At 41.1% G+C, this 26,693-nt stretch overlaps 1 protein-coding gene across 3 annotated transcripts in view; it reads left to right on the top strand.

The window, feature by feature from the left end:
* The window catches only part of alk (ALK receptor tyrosine kinase), a 454,675-nt gene that overhangs the window by 355,790 nt on the left and 72,192 nt on the right, over positions 1 to 26,693 (top strand). For all 3 annotated transcript variants that reach the window (XM_085258181.1, XM_085258182.1, XM_085258180.1), the window contains exons 5-6: positions 383 to 516; positions 25,862 to 25,993. In XM_085258181.1, coding sequence (XP_085114307.1) covers positions 383 to 516; positions 25,862 to 25,993 — 266 coding nt within the window. The remainder of the gene's footprint in view (positions 1 to 382; positions 517 to 25,861; positions 25,994 to 26,693) is intronic.

Here is a 26,693-nt window from a genome sequence, read left to right as displayed (position 1 = left end):
CCACACACTTTCTGTATTTGTGGCTTCAATCCGTAAGCGTGTGCCGGCTTCACACCGCTTATTGTAATCTTTCAACAAGGGCGCCACCTGACACCTGGCCACCTCTAAAACCTCCTCTACACCTGCAGAGTCTGGGTGGCCTCAAAGGGTGGGCCATGCATCACCATGCAAAGGAAGAAAGGGACCCTCCCAAAATGGAAGGGAATGAGGCAGCTACCATGTCAGCCTCCAGTGCAGCCCTGGACAGTCCCACCTCCGTCGTCCAGGCTGAGCAGGCCCAAGCTACACTCACTCCTCTCAACCGCAGCCGGTGTAGGTTTTTCTGTCAGCCATGGTGTCTGCTCTTCGCACTGATCCTGCTCCTGCTTTCTCTTCTTGGCAGCTGGGCAGTGGTCCACCTGACGCTGGGGACAAACGGAGGATCACCTTTTCGGATCTCAGCCAGCTACGATCAGCGGATGCCGCAGGATGATACGGCCACCATTGAGCCCCACTTCACCACCAACTGCACCATGGGTAAGTAGCTGCCACTGATGTGTGTGTGATGTGTTTCGTTGCTGTTGTAAAAGTTAATTAATTAAAGTTAAAGACTTTTAAGAGTGGCTTTTGTCAGTCAGTAATTCCAAAAGAGATTTCCAACAATCACAAAATAGTTGCTGTTACTTCTCTACAAATTAAATACTGTGAGGAAGGTAAATCATTTTATATCAGTAACTGAGTAATAAAATTAATATATAGTGAAAGTTATTTGCTGCAAGATTAATTACAAATGGCTCCAAACTGATAGAAATCAATATATCTCATAACAAAATTTTGGGATTCTTACGTTTTCAGTCGTTCCCTTGTTTTCAGATGCGTATGTGGACAAATGTGTCTCACATGTCTGCAGAGTGACTGAGTTCTTAAACATGTCAAAATGGAAATTGCATAGTTACACTCAGTCATTTTTAACTTCATTACAGCATGTTGTTGAATGAAATGCGTAGGCTGGTCTAGACTGGAATAATATCCTTCTCTGTCAACCTCGAAAGCTCCTCAAAATTGAGTTAATAAAACTGATTCAATTTCCTCTGAACTAGATGCAGAAGCACAGCAGACTTTCCTCAAACATGTAACATGTAGAAACACAGATAAACTCCTTGTTTCCTCTAACTGGCAGATGTTTGACGGGCAGAAAAGTGCAAATCAGCACCTGTTTGTCACACCAACCCGGTGCTGATTTACTGGAAGAGAATGCCTTAATCTGCATGTATAAAATGTCTCTATTTAAAAAAAGAAATCACATTTTTTGTCAAAAGCTGTGGGATTTTTCCTAGTATAAGTTTTTAAAAAGCAAGGGTTCGTTTCAGGCTTATTTAGGAAAACTTGTTTACCCAACCAGCTCAGAGACCACAGAACCCACATAAAAAGCAATAATCAAGTTAAGAATGACCAAGAGAAATGGTTCACCATTAGCTTCTTGTAATCAAATAAATTAAATCTTGAAATTGGCAGCAACACACTGCCAATTTATGTATTACAACATTATATTTATAATGAGAATCCAGCATTATACTTTCTCGTTGAGTCACGTTACCTTTGTTCACGTTATTTAAACTCGTGTTTAAACTGCTGTTCTGGCCATTTTATCCCCTTGATGTTTTTCTAGTCTTTGGTCTTGTTACAAGTGATGCTTTAAAAACGTTTTCTTGTTACCTTTTTATGCACATATTACGTGATAACTAGAGCCCCTGCAACAAACTGCAGTGTTACCTTTTTTTATTTAAAAGACAACAAATTTACAAAAAGAAGAAAAAAATCGAATTTGCATTTATAAAATTTGGGCTTCTTTCTAAGACTCGGTGTCATCGTTTGGCAGCTGTAGTAGCTTTCCATTTTTACTTTTTCCACACACTTTTTTTCTGCCAATCATTTCAAGCTCTGAGATATTCTTTCAGGCACAGCATGTTAAATATCTGCCCACAGATCTTTAGCTGGAGTGCCATTCTGAAAGCTTCAGCTTGAATTTCTTCAAGTACTTTAAGTTGGACTTTGAGGTCTACATTGGAGCTTTGTCATATTGTTAAAGCCAGCCTCCTTTCACACTTCTCAACTGACTGCATGACATAGCACTCATAATTTGCTTTTAATTAGAGGAATTCAATCTGGGCTCTATTCATGCAATCCTTCATGTGCCATTGGTTATCATACATGCCAAATCTGAATATATCCACACCCACACTTGACAGCATGCAAGGTGTTATTTTAATCAAACTCCAGTCATTCTTTCCTCCAGAAATGTGGATTAAGATTTTGAATTCATAATGTCTGCAGCATATGATTTTAAAATGATTAAGATTTTGTTTTTGTGCTGAATTTTGTAGGGAAGTCAGTCTTCCATATATTGTGCCCGACTTTCACATTTTCGTTTAAGGACATTTTGCAAAGTGGAAAAAAGCTGGCAGCTTTCTCATATCTTTCAGATGCCTTTTTCTGCTTTCGAGGCATCAGTTATCTTCAGTTTCTTCAGTGTTTACTCCCGGGAGCCTAAACAGTCAGAAAATTTATGAAGCTCATTGTCAGCAGCTGACAGATGATCTGATCTTACAGCTCCAAACAAGTCAGTTTGGACCTAATTAAGGTCATGAGTCAGAAGGCTCTGAAATTTAACAAGTGAAAGGCTGACTGAACTTTTCTACATGCTACAATTATATGCCATGTTTTTATAAGTAACGTGAATTTACATTTGACGATTGTTGCATTATTGAACTGGTTGTTTTTACTTCATTCCACTTCAAAAAATCAACACATGTGCATTTTACCTTTAGCTGCACGTAAACAGTTCTTCCCACGTTTGTGTCGTAGTGATTTCTGGCCACTGATTCTGGGTGGATCACTTGAACAAAGACCTGCACTGCACTTTATATTTGACTGCTTGTTATGCTGAGCACTGGAATGCAGTCAAGTGATCCTTTACCTTGTAGTTTTGTATTAAAAAATACAGCACATCTTTTAAAAAAAAAAAAAGAAAAATGGTGATCATTCCCAGGGGCCTTTTTTTAAATTCAGAGAGATGCTCACAGTCCAGCAAATGTAATCCCTTCTGCTTTTATGGAGGGAGAGTCTCTTTGCACTCTGCAACAATGAAATGCTTTTATGCTTGGTCAATATTTAGCTCCAGGTGAAAGAGGAAGATTGCACCGCAGGAAAGACTTGTCTTGTGGATTTGTCTTCAGATTTGGTTTAAATAAGGTGTTTAAACTTGAGTTTGGTTCAAAGGTGTATTTGGTTATCAGCTATGTAAATACATTTGTGTATATGAGTGTGACAAGAGAGGAAGAAAGAGAAGGAGAGGAAATGCAGTTCAGTTCAGTGCATATCTAGTGTTCACTAGGGGTAAGTCTTCCCTTACCCCAAAATTCTCTTTGTAAACTGAATCATTCAATCAAATGCTGCTAATGAAAGTGCAAAATTTTAAAAACATATAATTAGCCTAACTTCACATCAATCAAAACAATTTCCATCTCACTTAAAACAGAAGTGATTCTCCAGTGGGTCTTTGTGTAACTGTTACAAAGAGTATGATGCTGCTCATGCAAATCCAGCTTTAGTTGAACAGTATCTAATTGTTCTTTGTTTTGGGTTCACCCTGTTCCTCTTCCCTGACAGTGCATAAGCTCTGGCTGATAGACAGAGAGAAAAAAGCATGCAGACGTGCCACGCTCTCTTCGGGCACCACCTGGGTCCCTAGTGCAACACCCACGACACACATCCCACTTCTAAACAAAGTCCTAATCCGTCTCGGCACGCTCGCCGTGTGGCCTCACCACGTTTCGTGGTGTTCTCAACCTCCCCCACTTTTTCCTCCAGCACCTGTCACAAACCTGAGCTCAAATTACCTCTCTTCTCAGAACATGAAGCCAGAGTGCTCCATTAAGGCTCTCACACTAAATCCCTGACAAATACACTCGTTTGCTTTATTTGTTCTAGTCCCTTGCACTGAAAAGTTGCTAATTACTACTATTAATGACCTCCATTATCAAGCTTTTGGGGTGAATAGCTGTAAGACTGATCCAGACTTCGGTGATTAATTGTGTTTAATTTGGTCCCAAAGGTTTGAAGTTTTAATTTCAGCAGACAGGAGGCTGTGGACACAGACTGTTGGTACTGTTATGGTTGCGTAACAATTTCCTTTAGACTTGGAAGACTTTTTTTAAGAAACGCATGATTCAGTCTGACAGTTTTAATTCACTGATTCACTCATTATTTGATTTTTTAGCAGGTCTGCCTTGAGATATTCTGTATTAGCAGAATGGATGTATTATTTATAATCATTTAGCTAATAATTCATCTAAATACGATGCATTCAGTTGAAATTACGTCTCCTTTTCATCTTTTGCACCTGATTTGTAATTTTGACAAAGTCCATTTCCTCCTCTTTAGTTGTTTTCATGGGCAGAAAGGCAGCGATTACTCTAGCTAGTGAAGTGCATGGAGATAGTCAATAGAGAATAAATAAATGGAGCAGTGTCTGACTTCTTTCTCCATACCCTTCCACTTTAATTAACTCATCAGTCACTGGACCAACAAGCAATCCAATTTGGTGCCCTTAAAGTGACTTGTGTGGCTGTATGCCTATCTCCAGTGCTCATCCTTCTGACAGGAAGTTAGAATCCTACCTTCTGCCAGTATTTCTCTTTATGGTTGTCGCATATCTGTCCAGAGAACGTAATCATTCAAACTCAGCAAACATGTCAGCAACACTCTTAACCTGAGAGTAAATAGACACTTCTGTGATGACTGACAAGCTCATTAACAGATTGTGTCAATAGCAGATTTGACTTTTTCCTCTGTGACAAGCCAGAAGGTCACGTTTGCCTTAACGTCTATAACAATGTTTATCTGCTCAAGTGCATAATTCTGTGTTTGTGCTCATGAATTACCCCACAAACTGTCACAATTCATTTTTCCAATTGGACAATGAGCAGAGTGAAGGCAGCAGCGAACCCTTAGGGAATCTGAACCACTGACCTCCTCTTCCTTGGTCCATTTCCTTAACCACTACACCATGCTGCCGCGGGGCATTAATGGAGCGTTACAGCAAGTCTATACTTCACGATTAGGTACACAGCACCATGAAGTGTCCCTAGGCCCATCAATCAAACATGGCCCTGTGGAGAATGCTATGAGGGAAATGGGTTTGGAGAAAGCTACTGTAGTGGACAGAGTGTGGACATGTGGAAGGATGGTTGATGGTATTTTGTAATGGAAAAAACCATTCACTTTATAGCAGGACATCAGGCTTTAATTTAGATTTCTATTTCACTTTGGCTCTTTGAGTGCATGAAATAAACTCTCAGCCATATATCTGCACCGTATGGACTACAGTACTGGGCCACCTACACAATACACCTACAAGAGCTGCTCGGCCGCAGAAACCCATGCCATGAAGCTCCTGATGGAGAGTTTTTGTGTTAACGTCGATGTCAAAAGAGGTTTGGAGCTTTACAGTTATTGAGTCAGCAGAGCGTTGGCGCCTCAGCAAACAGCAACTGATCTGTAACTTTCTGTTGTCTGCCACTTAAGTTACAGTAAGATAAGTTGCTGTAGTTCCTAAAGACTTCTACTTTGCAATAATACCACTTGCTGTTGCTCTTTGAATATCTACAAGGTAAGAAATTTCACAAACCTACTTGTTCCATGTAGACCATTTGGCTAGGTCCTTGATTTTATGTAACTCTAGCAGGACTAAAAATACCTGAATTAAAAGACTCAGCGGTGTGGCCCAATATTTTAGTCCACATAGTGTCAATACGTGTATATTACACCCCTAATGTTGCACTAGGCAGCTTTCAGGCCACAGCTCCAAATAATATCAATACTATTGTTTCAAAAGTGTTTTTAAGCCTTAAAGGGATTAAATAAAAATTAGGCTGCTGATGATGCCACATGTGTCATCTCCTTCTAAAACAATATGTATACCAAATTTCACAACCTCCAATGCAGTTGCTAAGATTCTTCATTAACATTAACCTCTTGCTGGAGCCAGTATGATGTAGACACAGTATCCTCTATTGTTGTGTGAATCTCACTCTTGCAGCCTCAAGCTGAGCATATTGTCTGGTGCAAATTTAGTTTTATCAGCCTTTTAGATTGATGTGGTGGTTCATGCTTTTTTTTTTATAATGTTTCTTCAGTTCATTAAGGTTTGCAGGCATTCATTCATGCACAGCTTTCTTAAGGTACCATGACAGCATGTCAGTCAGGTTGAGCTCTGAACATTTGGGTGGGCCATTCGATGATACATCACTGTCTTGTCGCATAACCAAATTTCAGCCAAGCTTTCGCTCCAAAACAAACCTAAGTCATTACCCCTCCACCACCGTGCATAACAGTTGGTATGAGGTTATTATTCCACAATTCATTTTTCTTTAGCAGCAACTTTGAAAATGTAAAGAGATTTCTCCTGGGAGTATTCCCGAGTAAGCCATACTTGTTCAGTCTTTCTCTAACTCTACTGTCACTGTTTTATTTTAACATTTTATGATGTCCGTTTCTTGGAAGGTTATTGCATTGTATTAATAGACCCTTGAATGCCCCAGACCATCAAACTGCCAAATCTTGTGTTGGTCAAATGCACTTACTGCTGCTTATCCTTACTTCCTATTCCTATGGAAGCAGTAATTGTGTGTGTATTTTTTCATACTTGTTGATGATCAAATGAATAAGTACTCTCACTGCTTGCATAGAAATTATAATACCCTTATAATTTCTATGCAAGCAGTGAGAGTACTTAGTTTTGGGTCCTGTGGAAACTTTCACATGACCGTATGGTCACAACAACAACAAAGTAGCTACTCTGCTTGATACTCCTTTTTCAGTCAAAACAAGCATCAAGTGTTTTATTTAATAAGATATGAAACACAATTTCAACCTGTTAGGGCCATGAATGTCTCTACAGAATTTCATATTTGTTTGATTACTTTACTTTAACTCTGATTAGGAAATTAAGAGTTAGACCGACTAACCAGCCAACCAACATGCATTGCCATATTGCCATACCTCTAACAAGGACAAAACCACAAAATGTACACATCCACATGCGTAACTCTTTCAGGCTGAGCTTCAAAAATCACAGCTAATCTGTTTTAATATCAATCTAATCATGCCTAATGTAATAAACCAATTTAGTTGGATGTCTATACTGTCTGCTTGCAGTTCATAAACTGTAATATGAAGAAGCATAAATAACATGTATTTAATGCTCTATGGATTAGATATTTAACCCACATAGAGTTCATGTTGTTCAGTGGCAGTTAAACAGTATGTTTGGTGTCAGTTACATACATTAAATGTAGTACATTTTTTGTTACAGGTTGTTTATTGGCTGACACAAATTAGCTAGGCGTGTGGACATATAATTTTTTTCCTGATTCAATGAGTGTCTAATTTCACTCTAAAAGTCAAATAAAATTAAATAATAAAATCAAGTCAAATAATGTTGTTGGGCCACGAGAAAAGACAAAATGTCTGCTGCATTTAATATAGTTTGTACATAATTCCAGTTTAACATTTAATTAAATATAGGACACAAGCTGCTCATCTAATACCAGTGTTCTTCATAATGTACTGTGTTTGTGTGTGTCTGTTTGTGTGAGAGAGAGAGAGAGAGAGAGAGAGAGATTGGGCAACACCACTTAAAAGGGATGAAAAAACCCAAATATTCAGTGTAGTTCCTTTAACGTATATTTATAAGGTGATCTTTATATTTTGCAATCACTGGTCCACTGTCCTGTCTGCAGATTTTAGTCCATTGTTATGTGGCTGCTAGGCAACATGATGATATATTGTCTGGTATTAATAAGGAACTTTCAGAAGCATACGATGAACCTGTAATTAGTTTTGGTTGTTCAACTCCTGGTTGTATCAGAGTTTACTAGCAGAGTACTTGTTATACTGTGCCTCACGGTCTGGCTTAAAAGAGCACTATAAAAATACAGCTTTTGATCACAGATCTCTACTTCATAAATAAATTAAGCTTATATTAAAAAGAAGTTATCATTTACTTTGCGTTCAAAGCCTTTAGGAGCCTTGAAGGCAATCAGAAGTCCATCTATTTGTGAGATTTACCTGGAGCTAATTATATGGATATTTCTGTTGATCTTGTATTTTGTTGAGGATACTTTGAAGTCTTTTGAAAACATGTTAGGATCACTGAGAGAATATACGAGGACAAAAAACTACGAGAAAGTTAAAAACAGGAAAACAAAGCTCATCAATTAACATAAGATACAACTTGCCAAGACAAGAGCCTTTCTGGCAGTACTAAGCTTTATCACATTCTACCTCTAATCTCTTGCCTTAGGCCTTTCTGCAAGCAGCATCCCCTCAACCCAAACTGTGTTTCTGTTGCAGGCACCTTTCCAAGGCAATCTATACAGGCAGTTTCATTTTAAGATATTGAGCAAGTGTTAAATGGCCCAGGGCACCAAGTAGAGTGTTCACAACATGCATACGCCAAATGGAACAGATGTCTGAATCAGCACAAACCTGGCAAAGAGGAGGAAATTTCTGGATGTTATGGACTTAAACTAGTATTGACAAAAAGTCAATCAAGTTAAAGCAACATTAAATCTAATTACAGTCTGTAAAGCATATTTATGGATGAAGACTTCTGGGGTGAATCTGTTTATTGAGTTTCTCCTATCCGTTTAATATCAAACAGCACATTTTATGTAATCATTTTTATGTAGGTACAGAAGGGTTGGGAAGTAGCTTAACCAGTTGTTGATTATAGCAACAGAAATCTTTTATTGGTCTATAATGTGTACAGTTCTTAGTATTATCTTAACATAACAGAAGGGAATTTGTGAGGAATTCAAGCCCCAGTGAAACAGGCTTAGGGATTGGTTGGCAACCCCTTGGCAACCTTCAGTCACTATGGAAAAATGTCAACCGGTTGAGGGATACACAAGTGGTTGCTTGAGGTTGGTGGTAGATGCTGTAAAATCAACTGCTAAGGCTCTCGTCACGCAGGCCAAGAGACCATTAGGAAACCACTCAGCAAACTCATGTCACTGGGAATAAATTTGTATTCTCCAACCAGTTGGTTGCTATAGATTGCTAGCAGATGCTAGGTGAAACTGGGTGCAAAGAGGGATACAGCCTGTGACTTTCATGCGGGTGACAGTGGTAATCTGCTAGTGATGAAAACAATCACAAGGAGATTTTTGGTGCAGCTCCTTTTGGCGCCAGCAACCACTCACAAACGAGTCGGCGAATAGATATTTTTCCCTAGCGACAAGAGGTTGGCGAGGAGTTCCCTGCAAGTTTCCAGGTGTGTGTGACTGAGGCTTTAGCAATCAGACTTTATAAGTTTTATATTGACTAAGTTAAGGCAGATCCACACACACACTTTCAGTAACTGGCAAACCCTGATGGAAAAACACCCAGCACGCCCCTGCGGGCGGTTTATCCTTCAAGCTCGGGTCCTCTACCAGAGGCCTGGGAGCTTGAGGGTCCTGCGCAGTATCTTAGCTGTTCCCAGGACTGCGCTCTTCTGGACAGAGATCTCCGATGTTATTCCCAGGATCTGCTGGAGCCACTCGCCTAGCTTGGGAGTCACCGCACCTAGTGCTTTGATTACCACGGGGACCACCGTTACCTTCACCCTCCACATCCTCTCGAGCTCTTCTCTGAGTCCTTGGTATTTCTCCAGCTTCTCGTGTTCCTTCTTCCTGATATTGCTGTCATTCGGAACCGCTACATCGATCACTACGGCCGTCTTCTTCTGTTTGTCTACCACCACTATGTCCGGTTGGTTAGCCACCACCATTTTGTCCGTCTGTATCTGGAAGTCCCACAGGATCTTAGCTCGGTCATTCTCCACCACCCTTGGGGGCATCTCCCATTTTGACCTTGGGACTTCCAGGTTATACTCGGCACAGATGTTCCTGTACACCAGGGGTGCTCACACTTTTTCCGCATGTGAGCTACTTATAAAATGACCAAGTCAAAATGATCTACCCACTACAAAAATCCAAAACATATACTTATTTATAAATATATTGAGGATTCTTTATATCTACAATGTATATACATGCATAACTGCAATATCCAATATTTCACAACACAATTAACAATGTAAATTTTTTGTCATTACCTGAGTTTACTCTGATGACTTGCACTGAATTGAATCAGCCAGGGATGCATAGTCCGGAGAGTAGCTGCTGACGGCCAGCCTCAAACACAGTTCCAAATGTTCATCAGTCATGGTGGAACGTTACTTGGACTTAATGATGTTCATGTGGGAAAATGATGACTCACATAAATAAGTGGAGCCGAATAATGCAGTCAAAGAGGCAGCACATTTCCTCATGTTGGGGTACTTTACTTCTGTGAGTAAGTTCCAGAACTGTCCATGATCTCTGGACTTCAGCTCAATGTCGGCTTGTAGTGTCAAAATCTCATCTTCCACTCCAGAAGAGTTCAGGTGAAATAGTTTCGCAATTTTTGATGCGAGTGAATCGACATCAGCATCTTCCCGAAAAGGATAGCACATGAAGGTAGCGACTGGCTCGAGCAAAGAAAAGTCTTGAAAGCGTTTGTCAAACTCTGACAGACAATTGTCAATCTGCTCTGTGTAGCGTGCACTGTCAAGTTGCAAACAGGCCATCCCTTGCATCTCCAGCTCTGACGCCAGGTTTTGAAAGTTTATCAAATCATGGCGCTGCAGCTTTAAAGAGAGATGTTGCATCTTTCGTTTGAAAGCATTAACTGAGCTGATCATGTTGATCACTGTTTTGTCTTTTCCTTGCAGCTGTAGATTAAGGTCATTCAACATGTTTGTCAGATCGGTTAAAAATGCCAAGTCTAATAGCCACTGACCGTCATTAAGTTGCATGTATTCTGCTTGTCCAGCTACACGGAAAAACTCCTTAATCTCCGGACAGAGCTCTCGAAATCTTTGCAGGAATTTCCCTCGACTAAGCCACCTCACGTCAGTGTGTAGCAACAACTCAGAGTGGTCGCAGTCAGCCTTCTCCAGATGTGCACGAAATAACCGTCTTTGAAGAGATCTGGCGCGAATAGAACAGGCGATCTTCGTTGCAACATTCATGATCTCCTTCATGTTGAGCATTTTAGCGCATAACGCTTGTTGGTGGATTATGCAATGGTAATTTAGGAAGTCCGGGAAAGCATCGTCCTGCCTGCACTTGGCAATAAATCCATTCAAGCGGCCAACCATTGCGGGTGCTCAATCTGTGGTAATAGACACCAATTTGTACACTGGGAGCTGGGTTTTCTCGATAAAGTTTTTGAACGACTGAAATATGTCCTCTCCTCGCGTCTGTTCTTTCATGGGCAGGACTGTTAATAGCTCTTCTTTTGCAGTGATATCAGTAAACACCATACGAATGAAAATGCACACCTGGGCTGTGTCACTCACGTCCGTAGATTCGTCCAACTGCAGTGAGAAACACTGGCAATCTCCGATGTCCTTCCAAAGTTGCTGGGTTAAATCCTCCGCCATGGCTTCACAGCGCCGTGTAACTGTACTTCTTGACAGCTGGAGAGCTTTGATCGAAGATGTTATTTCTGCCTTATTTTTAAAGTCTCGGAACAATGAGTCAGCTGCTTCAACGAATGCCTCTTTTACCATCTCTCCATCTTGAAAAGACTTCTTGTTTTTAACGATGATGTGACTTACCCGGAACGATGCTTCGGTGGCGGCTTTCGCTTTTGAAGTTTGTTGTGTGAAAAATGACTGCTGTCCGGACAACTGGGATTTTAGTTCCTTCACCTTTTTCTTTCTTAGCTCGCTTTTCGGCGGGAATGTAGTGTCGTATTTTCCGTGAACAGTTCGAAAATGCCGCTCCACATTTCCCTTCTTTGGCATTGCGATGGCAGCCTGGCAGATGAGGCAAACGCACTTCGAAAATGACATCGTGAAAAAAAAGTCCTCCTCCCATTCCGTATGAAAGTGATACATTTTTGTCTTCTTACTTGGTCCAGCTCCCTCACTCATTTTTAACCCTTTCTTAGGTTTAGAAAAAACCGAGAGCTAAAAATTGGGGTTAACTCGCTGACTAGCTTGTCAGTTTTACTACACTTCGCGCCGCTGTTTGCGCAGCGACCTAAGCGTCAGAAAAAATCCGATGTCATCTGACTGGCTTCCCTGTATCAATCAAGTGACGGGATGGATGATAGGCTGGCATCTATTTTTTTAATGCCATGCGATCTACCAATACTACCTTTGCGATCGACTGGTCGATCGCGATCGACGTATTGAGCACCCCTGCTGTACACTATGCCGGCCACTTGGTTATGGCGTTCCATGTATGCCTTGCCTGCTAGCATCTTGCACCCTGGATTGTCTCTGGGGCATCTTTACACAGCCTGCACCTGGGGTCTTGCCTGGTGTGATAGACCCCAGCCTCTATGGATCTTGTGCTCAGAGCTTGTTCTTGTGCTGCCATGATTAGTGCCTCTGTGCTGTCTTTCAGTCCAGCTTTGTCCAGCCACTGGTAGGATTTCTGGATATCAGCCACCCCCTCTATCTGCCGGTGGTACATACCGTGCAGGGGCCTGTCCTTCCATGATGGTTCCTCGTCTCCCTCCTCTTTCTTGGGTTTCTGCTGCCTGAGGTATTCACTGAGCACTTGGTCAGTTGGGGCCATCTTCCCAATGTATTCTTGGATGTTCGTTGTCTCATCCTGGACTGTGGTGCTGACACTCACCAGTCCCCGGCCCCCTTCCTTCCGCTTAGTGTACAGCCTCAGGGTGCTGGACTTGGGGTGAAACCCTCCATGCATGGTAAGGAGCTTTCTTGTCTTTATGTCAGTGGCTTCTATCTCCTTCTTTGGCCAGCCTATTACCCCAGCAGGGTACCTGATCACGGGCAGGGCGTACGTGTTGATGGCCCGGATCTTGTTCTTACCATTCAGCTGACTCCTCAGGACTTGCCTGACCCTCTGCAGGTACTTGGTGGTTGCAGCTTTTCTGGCGGCCTCTTCATGGTTCCCATTCGTCTGCGGGATCCCCAGGTACTTGTAACTGTCCTCTATGTCTGCAATGTTGCCTTCTGGTAGTTCAATCCCCTCAGTTCTGACTACCTTCCCTCTCTTCGTTACAATCCGACTACACTTCTCCAGTCCGAACGACATTCCAATGTCATTGCTGTATAGCCTGGTAGTGTGGATCAGTGAATCGATGTCTCGTTCACTCTTGGCATACAGCTTGATGTCATCCATGTACAGGAGGTGGCTGACAACTGCTCCGTTCCGTAGTCGGTATCCGTAGCCAGTCTTGTTAACTAGTCTTGTTAGTCTTGTTTATATATATATACAGCACCAGGGCCCGACATGGTTCACGCCTACTGGCTGAAGAAGCTGACTGCACTCCACGAGCGTCTGGCAGCACAAATGAACCAGCTGCTAGTTAACGAGAGACACCCGGAATGGCTAACTGAAGGCCGGACGGTCCTGATCCCCAAGGACCCCAAGAAGGGACCGGTCCCCTCCAACTACCGACCAATAACCTGCCTCAGTACTACATGGAAGCTCCTGTCAGGCATCATATCGGCTAAGATGAACAGGCACATGGGTCAATACATGAGCGGGACACAGAAAGGAATTGGCAAGAATACCAGAGGTGCAAAACACCAGCTACTGGTAGACAGAACAATCAGCCGAGACTGCAAGACCAGACTGACCAACCTGTGCACTGCCTGGATTGATTACAAGAAGGCCTATGACTCAATGCCCCACAGCTGGATACTGGAATGCCTAGAATTGTACAAGATCAATGGGACCCTAAGAGCCTTCATCAGGAACTCAATGGGGATGTGGCGTACAACACTAGAGGCCAACTCCAAGCCCATAGCACAAGTTACCATCAAGTGCGGGATCTACCAAGGAGATGCTCTGTCCCCACTGCTGTTCTGCATAGGCCTGAACCCCCTCAGTGAGATCATTAACAAGACTGGCTACGGATACCGACTACGGAACGGAGCAGTTGTCAGCCACCTCCTGTACATGGATGACATCAAGCTGTATGCCAAGAGTGAACGAGACATCGATTCACTGATCCACACTACCAGGCTATACAGCAATGACATTGGAATGTCGTTCGGACTGGAGAAGTGTAGTCAGATGGTAACAAAGAGAGGGAAGGTAGTCAGAACTGAGGGGATTGAACTACCAGAAGGCAACATTGCAGACATAGAGGACAGTTACAAGTACTTGGGGATCCCGCAGGCAAATGGGAACCATGAAGAGGCCGCTAGAAAGGCTGCAACCACCAAGTACCTGCAGAGGGTCAGGCAAGTCCTGAGGAGTCAGCTGAATGGTAAGAACAAGATCCGGGCCATCAACACATACGCCCTGCCCGTGATCAGGTACCCTGCTGGGGTAATAGGCTGGCCAAAGGAGGAGATAGAAGCCACTGACATAAAGACAAGAAAGCTCCTGACCATGCATGGAGGGTTTCACCCCAAGTCCAGCACCCTGAGGCTGTACGCTAAGCGGAAGGAAGGGGGCCGGGGACTGGTGAGTGTCAGCACCACAGTCCAGGATGAGACAAGGAACATCCAAGAATACATTGGGAAGATGGCCCCAACTGACCGAGTGCTCAGTGAATACCTCAGGCAGCAGAAACCCAAGAAAGAGGAGGGAGACGAGGAACCATCATGGAAGGACAGGCCCCTGCACGGTATGTACCACCGGCAGATAGAGGAGGTGGCTGATATCCAGAAATCCTACCAGTGGCTGGACAAAGCTGGACTGAAAGACAGCACAGAGGCACTAATCATGGCAGCACAAGAACAAGCTCTGAGTACAAGATCCATAGAGGCTGGGGTCTATCACACCAGGCAAGACCCCAGGTGCAGGCTGTGTAAAGATGCCCCAGAGACAATCCAGCACATAACAGCAGGGTGCAAGATGCTAGCAGGCAAGGCATACATGGAACGCCATAACCAAGTGGCCGGCATAGTGTACAGGAACATCTGTGCCGAGTATAACCTGGAAGTCCCGAGGTCAAAATGGGAGATGCCCCCAAGGGTGGTGGAGAATGACCGAGCTAAGATCCTGTGGGACTTCCAGATACAGACGGACAAAATGGTGGTGGCTAACCAACCGGACATAGTGGTGGTAGACAAACAGAAGAAGACGGCCGTAGTGATCGATGTAGCGGTTCCGAATGACAGCAATATCAGGAAGAAGGAACACGAGAAGCTGGAGAAATACCAAGGGCTCAGAGAAGAGCTCGAGAGGATGTGGAGGGTGAAGGTAACGGTGGTCCCCGTGGTAATCGGAGCACTAGGTGCGGTGACTCCCAAGCTAGGCGAGTGGCTCCAGCAGATCCCGGGAATAACATCGGAGATCTCTGTCCAGAAGAGCGCAGTCCTGGGAACAGCTAAGATACTGCGCAGGACCCTCAAGCTCCCAGGCCTCTGGTAGAGGACCCGAGCTTGAAGGATAAACCGCCCGCAGGGGCGTGCTGGGTGTTTTTTTTTTTTTTTTTTTGTTTTTTTTTATATATATATATATATTCATTCTACCAATGACCTAACCCTAACCTACAATATATTTCATTTTTAAATGGTTATCTGTTTGAAATGTCTTCAAACTCTTGAGGAAGCTCTATGTTTTTAAGCGATTTCACTGATCCTGTTCAGTGCACTAAAAAGTATTGCTCTATGATGTTTTATGACTTTGATCTATTGCTGGTACAAATTTCAACAGCATTAACAAAAATTTACGTCCTTAAAAAAGCCTCTGATATATTGCATCACCTTCTGAAGAAGTCAGTGTGTCAGCAATGGGTAGCAAACATTTTTCCTGTAGTGGAGTAAAAATAGTGGTTATGACTTTTTACCTTAAAGTTAGTGCACTGAGATGATTTCTCCCGTGAAATAAACCCAAACCTGCTCATCAGACTGAAAAAGATATGAAACATCAAGGCCAGTGCTGTGGAATCAAAGCCCCGTGGCATAATGCTGATCATTTTAAACAAAACAAAGGCTACAGTCTCACCACAGTCGCCCTGACTGTGGGAAAGACGCTTTGATGTCAAAGCTGATCTGTATTATTGGTTGGTAACAATGTTTACTTAGCTTTGTAGATGCAGAGTCGTGGTAATGCAAGAAACAAAAGTTGGAACAGCCAGCATGTCATACAATGATGCACTTTGTGAATTTCACTCTTTTGTATACTTTAAGGAAATGACCACAACATTGCAGATAAAAGAAAAAAAAACACATTGAGAGAAATTTTCCACTGGCTCTAATGTTGATATTATTTTCCTGAAAGCTTTCTGGTGGTATAAAATGTCTTATGAAGTCAGACCACGGGCAACCAAACTGAGAAAAATAACCAGAGGAAACAATGCTAAGAATTATACAGCATCATTATAACTGTGTGAAAGTCAACAACAAAACAAAGTTACACATATGCAAATTATAGTTTTATATTTAAATACCTGTTTTTCAACCGTGTGCAGTGCACACCGGAACTTTCTGAGATTTCTACTAACTTGTAGAAAGTACTTCTATCTTTTGTGCCCACAGTGCAAGAACTACGTTCAATGACAGCTCTTAGAATGGGCTTGTTTAGTATAGCTGTTGTTCCACCACAAGAGGAACCTTTTCCGCTCATTTTTGTGTATAGAGAGTGTCAAATCAAGTAGAATTTATTTTATAGTACTTACACAGAAACCAAACTTTAATATTCCATTTTTTAAGGTCAAGTATTACAGAGATGGCAAAAGTACAGACATTCTTTACTTAAGTAGAAGTCCAGACACTGTGTTTAAAAAATACTCCAGTAAATGTTAAAGTACTAAAGCAACTTCTTACTCGAGTAAAAGTGAAAAAGTACAGCCTTTGTAATGCATTGGCGGACAGCTCTGCCATGCATTGTGTAAAGTTAAATGAACCTTACTATTAGTACGAGAAGATAAATGTTATTCCTGTCTAAATTCTAGTTCTAATAAATGTACTCAGCTTGAATCTGTTGTGAAGAACACAAGCAGTGAAAGAGAATTTCAAAAAAATAACTATTATCTGTTGCCTTCATTGTAGAGGGTGAGTATAACAGCACATTTAATCAATCTGAGATATCTCAGTATAAGAAAAAGAAGTGCAATTTCAATAGTAAGTCTCAGTTTTCTCTACATGATAAAGAAATGCTGCTGTAGTTAATGAGAGAAATCTGTCAGCACTCTGGGTTTAAATTTAAGAAGTTGCTGTGTAAAATGATGTAAAATCTTCTGGTAGCCTCCTGCCCAAACCGTACTGGAATTATAAAGCAGAACGTTTTTGTTAATCCACAGAAAATGTTGCATTTTTAATATACTGTATACTGTGGACCTTTAGTAGTGAAAAAAACAGGCACCTTAATTGTTTATCATTTAATTGTACAGGTATATCTTGTACTTCATTACTTTGGTGCAGTGTGAATGGGCATGGTCGAGCTCTTTGTTAGTAGGGCAAGCTGTAAAATACAAGAAAATATGATTAAAAGTCTAAAATCTTTGCCTCCCTAACATTTTCCAAAGACGTCCAGTGAGTCTGACTGGAGTCTTTGCTGGGCCGATTCAGGATCCCGGGCCTTCTGTTTATACTACCTTTGTACCAAACGTATAAAGGTTGAATTCAGTGAATGAATCTAATCTTCATAAGCTTAAATGCAAATTAATCTCTGCTACATAACTGAGTACAGACCATAAGCACCACAGCCATTGTGCACCAGTCCAACACACTGTTCTTCACTCTAAATCCATCACAGTACAGAAAACTAACCTTTTTATCCTGCTAGAAACTCCAGTATTTTCATGCAACATTTGAATTACAGAAATTAAGTATAACTTATGTTTGTTTTGCAGACGTTTTACAATATTAAATTACAAAATTTATGAAAAGACATATACAGATCCAGTATGTGATTAGAAATGAGGACATCTTTTTCTGTCTGTAAAGTTAGTGTTCACTCTTTTCTCTCCGTGGGAAATACTGTAACTTTAGCTAGCGGACACAGTGTGTGACACACAAAACACACCTTGCACCTGTACCAGGTCCAGTGTGTATTTACTGCAATAACGCAAATAATTACTATAGAGCATGCCAGTTCAAAAGTCGCTTCAACCTTCAAAGGTTGCATAAAGATTGAGTGTATAGGGTGAAAAAGAATCCTTCTACCTCTATCTATCTATCTACTATCTGTGATTTTGAAGACTGAGTATATAATAATGTTAATTTGGTTAATCATTTTGTAAATTTGTCCCAGTGTAGAGTCAAATAGACAATAGAGCAGTAATGCAATCTTGAGACTGGTGAACTTGCTGCCATATGTGTGTCCCCCAGTTTGTCAGTCACTTCAAAGACCCAAGATGGTAGAGGCCAAAATGCTTGGCTTTTCGGATCAAGAGTGCTGTGTCTGTCTTTCAACTTTTTCAAGAGTTGCCAAGTGTTTTACATTGTGACATTGCCTTAAACTCAATGTGGCCTCTGTTGTGTAGCTGTAGTTGAGAATTCTTAGAACCAGTTCAATAACGTCGGTGTTTCCTTGCTCGTTGTTTTGAGGCTGTTATCTCATCTGTCATTTATAGTTTAGATCAGACAGAGTAAAAATATCAATAAACCTAAAAAGTAGAGATGTATGGACAATGTTTGAGTCCGGTGTGTATATAAGATTAAAAAAAAGAAAAACAGATGGGTAATCCAACAATATTGTACACATGTATTATTTTACACTCAGTACAATATCTGTCATTTTTCTGCAGTAAAAAAAGAAAAAAAATCTTAGGAGTGTAGAATAGATGTTTTTCCCTCTCCGTCTTTGCTCGAGTGTGTGCGGCTCTCTCCAGCAGGGAGCATGACAGATAGTGATAGTGATTGGGCAGAGCTCGGACCAATCGAGCGTGGCTGTGTGCAGTTAATTGAATTCATGAGCGAATACTTCTTGTCCTGTCGACTGTCCAGCGGGAAACCCAGCTGCATCCATCTTGAGTATTGCAGCCACTGTAAATCTCCATAAATATCGTTAAATTTTGCCTTTAATGGGGTGGCAAGATAGTTGCACCACCCATGCTCGGGCTCCTTTAGATTTTTGTCCCCTGTGACAGAGGACAGGCCACCATTATGGCACTTAAGATGGAAGATTGCGAAGTAATGAATGACCAAAATCGGATAAATGACTTCTAACTACTGCTGAATCATCTGCTAGACTCAATCAAGTCTGCAAAGATATTGTTTCTGTTGTGTTTCCTTTTCTGCTTATTGGCATTCTATCCACACGAAGCACAAGCAGATCTCAAGCCAGGCGGTTCTTCAGACTGGTTTTGTTGTTGTTGTTGTTTTAGAGCACACAGAGGGATTTTACGATGTGACTGACGTGCTTGCTCATCTGTAGGAAAACAAAAACCATATTAATTTCTGGATGAGTCTACCCTCTCTATGACTCCAGATTGTGTTTTTGCAGCTTGTCTTCAACAAGGATGCGTCTGTTTGTATTCAAATCTACAAGCGATATCCACCAAACCATGTCAGAAGTTTTATTCAAATGGCAAGGCAAACTGGTTTGCAAGATCTTTTGATATCTCGCCAAGTGTAATGTCTCTATCAGTGGAATCTAAACGCGATATCTTTATTGGGGTTATGCAAAAACACTAAAATGTTAAGTACTATTGTTGAATTGATTTCAGCTGAGCTCACTGGTGCTTCAGTTTCTGCCATGAGGGAAATGCTTGAACCAGAAAACCCATCCTAAGCCATTGTTTGGCTTTGGCACGAGCCAATGCAAATAAATGTTTTCTCTGACTTTAAAACTTTGTCTAAGTATTATTCTTCTCATCTTTTGGTTGGCCGGAGATGTTTGTGTATTCATTTGTTTACACATTATTAATCAAGTTCTATATTTTTCATTTTCATGAAATTTTTGCTACATTCAGTCTACATTTGTCGGGAGACAAACAGCACATTCAAACAATGTTTAAACCATTAAAAGAAATAAATAGAAATTGCACATTTTTGCAGTCAGTGACCTCAACAGGTTTTTAGGAAACTGCATTTAAGACATGTTTGGACATCTAAGTCATTTTTTCAAAATTTGTGCTCTAAATTAATTTTGCTTTTGATCTTGTAGATGAAGCCTCTTCGATTTTCATCCTGTAAGCAGATGGCACGAATAAAAGGTTGTTTTTTTAAAAGAAATAGAACAACTTGGCTTATAATTAGATGACAAACACGAAACGCTAAACTCCACTGAGCACACGTCTGAACTCAAACATGATCAACTGGCAGTGAAATGCACAAAAACCATATTTAACTTAAAAGCTGCTCTTTTTCCCCATTTTTAATTAAATTGAAATTAATTTAATTCTGTTTAGAGAAATGATAAAGCACTCAGATCCAAAGTATTGCAGAGCTGTTATCAAAAAGGTTTTAATGAGACTTTACATTGGCATACAAAAACAAAATATTGTTCCCCCTGTTTACTATGTCCTCAGAGGATACAGAAGGTCTTCCAGGATATCCAACAAGTCACGTAGCAGTAATTAAATAATAGTGACACACTGAGGCCTGCACACTCTCTCTGGAAGCAGCTTTTAACTATGATGGACTAGTGAAGTGACTCCCGCTGCCTATTGATTGTACTTTCTAAATGACTCTTGTCTAGTTACTTGTTAATTGTTCACCAGTCATCCATTAATAGTTGTTAACAGTCAGCTGTGATAACCTGAATGCTTTAGATTGTGAAGAATGGGTTCAGCACACTCCCCTTACACAAAAGCACCATAGCTGAGAAGTAATATAACAGCAAAGTGTTCTCTAACGGTCTCTCCTGTTTCTGGATACCAGTGTCAGTACAATCCTCCGACTCTGACTCTGAAATCTAGTCGAGCTTGGAAAACAAGTCAGTGATGCCGCTAGCATTATTTTGGAAAAAGAAGTTGCACATTTATGTTCTACATAATTTCACTGAAAATATAATGTGCAGATATAAAAAAGCAAAGGCTGAATTGTCTCGAGACGATGAGTCTGTCTTGAGAATATTTGTGTAATTTTATGGAAACTTATCCCATAGCTCTTTTCCCCTCCTGTGACAGAAATCCAGCATCTTTGTTGAACTCCGAAATGGTTTGCTTTGTCACTGGATAAAAGTGAATATCCCTTTAGGACCCGCTGTGACGGCGGCGTGTTTTTCCTTTCAGAGCCGTACGCGATTTAAGAAAGTTTTATATGCTTACATTTCAAAAACGTCGTAGTTGAGAGGCTTGCAAATGTTGCACCCAGCCTTAAAGGGATTTGCACTTGTTGCAATCAGACTTAAGGGGTTTAATTTCTTTTTGTTTTTACTACAATACTGTGCCAGAGTCCCAAGACTCCCCCTGTTTCTTTATATTTTCATAGGACTATGGGAAACAGGTGCATCAATTTATTGAAATGTCCAAACATATATGAAAATACAGCATATACACATACAATAGAGTTTGTACAGTTTTAGTGAGCTTTAAGGTCAATATTTGGTATGAAGAGCTTTATTCTTCAACACAGCCTGAAGTCTCTGAGGTAGCTTTCTTGTAATTTATTTAAATAGACCACAGGAAGAGTTCTCCGGGCTTATTGAAGGCCATTCAAAGCTTCCTTTTGGATGTTGGCAGCCTTCAGATGATCCCACACTGCTTCAATAATGTTGAGGTCTGGGCTTGAGGAGGTCAATTCATAATTGATAGTGTTACTTTGTGTGTTTTTCTATCTAGGTATGCTTTTACTGCACTGGCAGTGGGTAAGGGATCATTATACTGAAAAATGAAGCCACTACCAATCAGATATTTGCCAAATTTTACATGGTGGATCAAAATCTGACTGTACTTTTCTGCACTTATAATTCTAATTTCAGTTTTTACAAGATCCCCAACATCACTGGCTGAAATTCCACACCAAACCATCACAGCACCTTCACCATGTTTTATAGATGGCTGATCACTCCTTAAGACTTATTTTCAATCCAGTTCCTGTGTAATTTGGCCTTTTCTCCTGTTTCCCCTTCTTTGATAACCGCCTTTCTATTGAGACCATTACTAATGAGGCTTCAGTGAACGTTAGATGGATCAATTGAAGGTCCAGATGCATCTCTTAGGTCCTGTGTAGTGTTTTCGGCCTCTCCAGTTTTTTTTTTTTTATTGTTTTGTACATTCTGCACATTGTAAACACAATGCTGGCTTTTTTTTATGAATGATGATTCATAGGTCAGTGTGTCCAATGACTTTTTTTAAAATTAACTTTTAGAAAATACATTCATTCATAAATGACCGGCACACAGAATAGTAAGGCTTGAACCTGACAATTATTTTCTGCTATCTGGATATCCCGACTCCACTGCCCTGAAATACTGGCTTATTGACCATTTAGCCTCTGGGGTCAGACGCTAGATCATCAGACAGTAGCTGGTGGCTTCCTGAATTATGAGATCAACCATCTTAAACCCACTTGTGGATTTTCAGTTAAAATCCACAAGTGGGTTTCTGTATGTTTTGTCACTTACCAGCAGCAGCTGTGCCCTCTCCAGTCACCTCTCCAGCTTTTTGCCATCCATACATCATTCCCCTTTCAAAGCAAAGCCAGCCCCATGAGCACAAGGATAACAAAACTCACTTACTTCCACAGGCAATTCATCCCTCACTGACCCACTTGTTTTCACAATCTGACAAGTGTGATTTAAGAACTGCGGTAGGCCAGAAGTGCAGCAGCCACATCTGGCTGCTCTTACCTGCTTCAGGAGCTTAAAGTTAGTGACACTGCCACTTTTATACTGATACTTTTTACTCCACTGTCATCAAACTAAGATAAATCGATGAATTTACATACATCGCCCGAAGGCTTCACTGTACTCTTGGTAACTTTTTTTTCCCTTTCTTGATAAATCGCTCAGCTTGCGGTGTCAACATTATACAGAAAGGAAGCCAGTGAGCACAAGCAATGCATAATACATGTGTTGAGCATGACTGAATACACATAGCAAAACCACATCTATACCCCCACACTGGGCGCTAGGCAAACAAGACTTCGCCTACCCTCATTTGAATAAAATACTGTATTTGCCTTTTTCTCCGTTCCTCCGTGAATTTCACATGTTAGCGAGTCTGCAGCTTCGTGTGTGCAAGCATGTGCTCCATTTAGTTTGTAAAAAAAACAAAACAAAGCTCAGGAATGCACTTCACAAACACTGACATTAAGCAGACTCGTTATCAGTCATTTAATCAGGCCAGGCTTTAAAGGGGTTTGAACTGGATTACTCACTGACATGTTAATGTGACTTTCTTACCACAATGGTGTGCTGTGGGAGGCCTCTGACTAATGTGTTTTGTCCAATAAAAATGGCACCCTCTCTTTCTAAGCCAAAGACTTCACTGTGCCAGTTTCCTGCTGGGCCGTAAGTTTTTCTCCACCACAATGTGGGAGAAAAAAAAAGAGGTGAGAATACGGCATAAGTGTGAAATGTTGCACACTAAGTAGACAGTAATTCCTGTGCAACTAATTAGATGTTTGCTTATCCAAATGTTATCTGAGACATATTCAATCTATTACCACATCTTTATGTTCTTTATGTCAACGCCTGCATCCACTTATAGTAATTATGTTTTTTTGTTAGCCTTTATTGGTAAGGTGCACTGAAAGAACTGAAAGCAAGAAGTTCATTAAAATATGATACTAATATTGTGGATGAATGAGCTTTAGCATTTTTCTTGCTGTTTGCTTTGTTTCCTTTTGACATACATATTGACTTGTGGCTTTCACTGGTTTAAGCCAGTGATATATTAAAACAATGCTCTCACCAGTGCTGCGCAGTTACCCGCCTATACTTATCTGTGATGCTGGATGATACAAAGTAATTAAACTATAAAGATAATCTAAAGACTTAATGCCCTGGATCACCTCTAACTTGCTCCTCACTTCAGATGAAAATCCCGCATTGCATTAGTTATGGCTGGCCACAAAGTTCAGGCAGATCAATACTAGTCCACATCAACTGACAACCCAGCTGATGCCCTTCTACACTTCCAATTAGTAAATCTCATATAAGGCTCAATATTTAGCCTCCTTTAGCTGACCCATACCTGGTGCCCATCTGCATACTGCTTTGCAACCCATCTCCACCCCAGCTCCTCCTTCTGTCCTCACTGATGGCTGCTCAGGATTTCCATATATGGGCATGGAAGGAGATGGAGGTTCCAGAAATAAGTCATATCTTTAAATTTAAAGAACTGCATGCTCAAATATTCGTTTGATTATTGTGGACCTGAATGAAACTGGCTTATTGTAATAATTGCAATGTATCTACTTATATTGACCTCCTGTAATATTATGAGCCAAGATTATGTCTTTCACTCCACATACAAAACATGTTTCTGTGACCGCTTCTTTCAACCTATAGTGAAGTGTAGCATAAAATTGAGGAAAATCCTGTCTCAGAGTTAGTCAGTATCACCCTGAGACACTAAATCCAACTTTGAGGATGGACTGTTGCATTTCTTTATTATCAGGGTGTCCAAAAAGCATTCTGAAAAACTGCCTTTGTTGAAGATTTCTTGCTCTTAAACGGAATGCTTATTTTTTTCCATCTCCCTACTGTCGCTAAGTGGTTGCTTATAAGGTGTCATTTGGTTTCAGTCTGTTATGCTGGTGCGTGTTTATCATATAAATTATATAAATGTGCCTTGAGATAACTATTGTTGTCACTCGGTGCCATCTAAATAAACCTAAATCAATTCGAACAAAGAGTAAGGGATTATAAAAGTGGATTTATCCTGCAATTTAACTTGGTCTTGCATATTTTCTGCAAGCCTGTGATGCAGAAATGGTGCCAAAGTTTTTATCATCATGTCACGCAGAACATAATGCAAAATGGAAAAACAAAAAGTTAATTCATTACAAACTTCATGATGAAATTTTGCCCGAATAGTTGTCTCAGCTACCAGCCTGTGCTGCACGCTGCCTCTCCTGCCTTGAAATCGTTATCAGGCTTTAACTCCAAGTTCATCTGAGCAGAGAACAAATCTGCATATTACAGATCAAGGGCAGACTACAGTAGGCGCAGCCAGTCAGTCATGATAAGAATCACTTCCCATTTTTTTTCCTCCATGAGAGACGTTGGAAAAAAACAAGATTCCCATCAGTGTACAGTTTTTTTGTTTTTTCTTTCCGCCTGTCTGTTTTGTTCTCTTTGCTGTGATCAGTTTCTGATTATTAAGGTGAAGGTGAGATATCACTTTTCTGATTTGCATAGATATGCAAATGCTCCTGGTTACAATTGAGTTGCTGAGACCGGTGATATCAATTGGTGCCTTTGTTATTATGTGTGTTCTCCCACTCCATGTGTATCTGCTAACTGTATCTGGGTCATGTTTTTTTTTCTTTTCTCTTTGGTGTTTGTGTTCCTTGTCTGATGGATGTGTACTGTATTCAAAGCCAGATGCTCATACTGCGTAAGCCAAGTTGATCATGATGGTGCTGGCAGTCAGCTGATGTAACACAAGGTTTACACTCAGGGGTTATATTAGCCGTTATTACTCACTGATAAACTCTTAAGTCGTAACCGTATATTTATCTGAGTCAGCAAGAAAATAACATATAAATAACACATCAGTCTGAACTTAAACCTAAATTGGGAGACATTTTTCCTTCTCTCCAAAGATGAGGGGTTTTTGTCATTTGTTGTTTTTTGCAGTGCATTCTTTTGATTCTGCTGCCAACAAGCAAAACATCTCCTAAACTCTACCTGAGCTGTGAAAATGCTTTGTTTTCACACACAGTGCCAAAGTGCTAGAATATCTCCTGCAAACCATTATGCCAATTTCTATTTCTTTCTTCTCTGTTTAGCATCCTCGCCCAGCATGAACATCACACTGGAAGGCCAGTACCACTGTAACAACGGGCCTGAGATCCCACTGGACAAACTCTGTGACTTCAGTACAGACTGCCCGCTCGGCGACGACGAAGGCAACGTGTGTCGTGAGTACACCCTACGCACGGGCCGCTGCCCTTTCTGTGTTTTTGGATAAAAACAGCGCACTTGAAGTCGGTCAGCTGTGGTGAGCCTCCTTTAATGAAGCTGTTGCTTCCTGCCCAGCAGAGCAGCAACGGAGCGTCTTCATGAGCTTTTCCTGAAAGAGAAGCACAGGGAAAGGCCAATAAAAAAAAGCCAGCTTGGCGAGCATTTCTCACCCTTGACATATTCTGTAGCTGTTATTTCTATCTCTTTGCACATTTGTTTTGTGCTTTTCTCGAGGCCTAGGAGGAACACTACCAAACTATGCTGACATCTCATTCACAAGTGAAGTCCCCCAGGCCTCGCTGTTTGTGTGTGTCTATGTGCGTGTGAGTCCCGAGGATCTTTTTTTAGTCCTACCTGAATGTATTTGTGTTGTTTCTGTGACTTATAACCACGCCGTTGAGATCTTTAACCCCTACATATGTTGTAGCTTGATTTCAGAGTTCTTCATCCATACTATACTGAGCAAAATTAATTTGCCCACAGTGCAGGTCAGCCTCCCATGTGGTGCTTATTAAAATGATGGCTGCTCCCTCGTGTGTATAGGTTTGCTAACAATGAGAGCTGAAAGATAAGAGGGTGAAAATCCCAGCCAGGCACCGTCTCTCTTTCTACTGAAGGAGGACTTATCAGTCCTAATTGGCCTGAGGGGCTAACTCA

Source organism: Mchenga conophoros, linkage group LG19 (assembly GCF_057382185.1).
Source record: "Mchenga conophoros isolate Kocher_MC1m ecotype Shallow Benthic linkage group LG19, M_conophoros_male_GT1.1, whole genome shotgun sequence".
NCBI lineage: Eukaryota > Metazoa > Chordata > Actinopteri > Cichliformes > Cichlidae > Mchenga > Mchenga conophoros.
The sequence above is the reverse complement of the archived record's forward strand: the minus strand, read 5'-3'. Positions and strand labels throughout refer to the sequence as shown.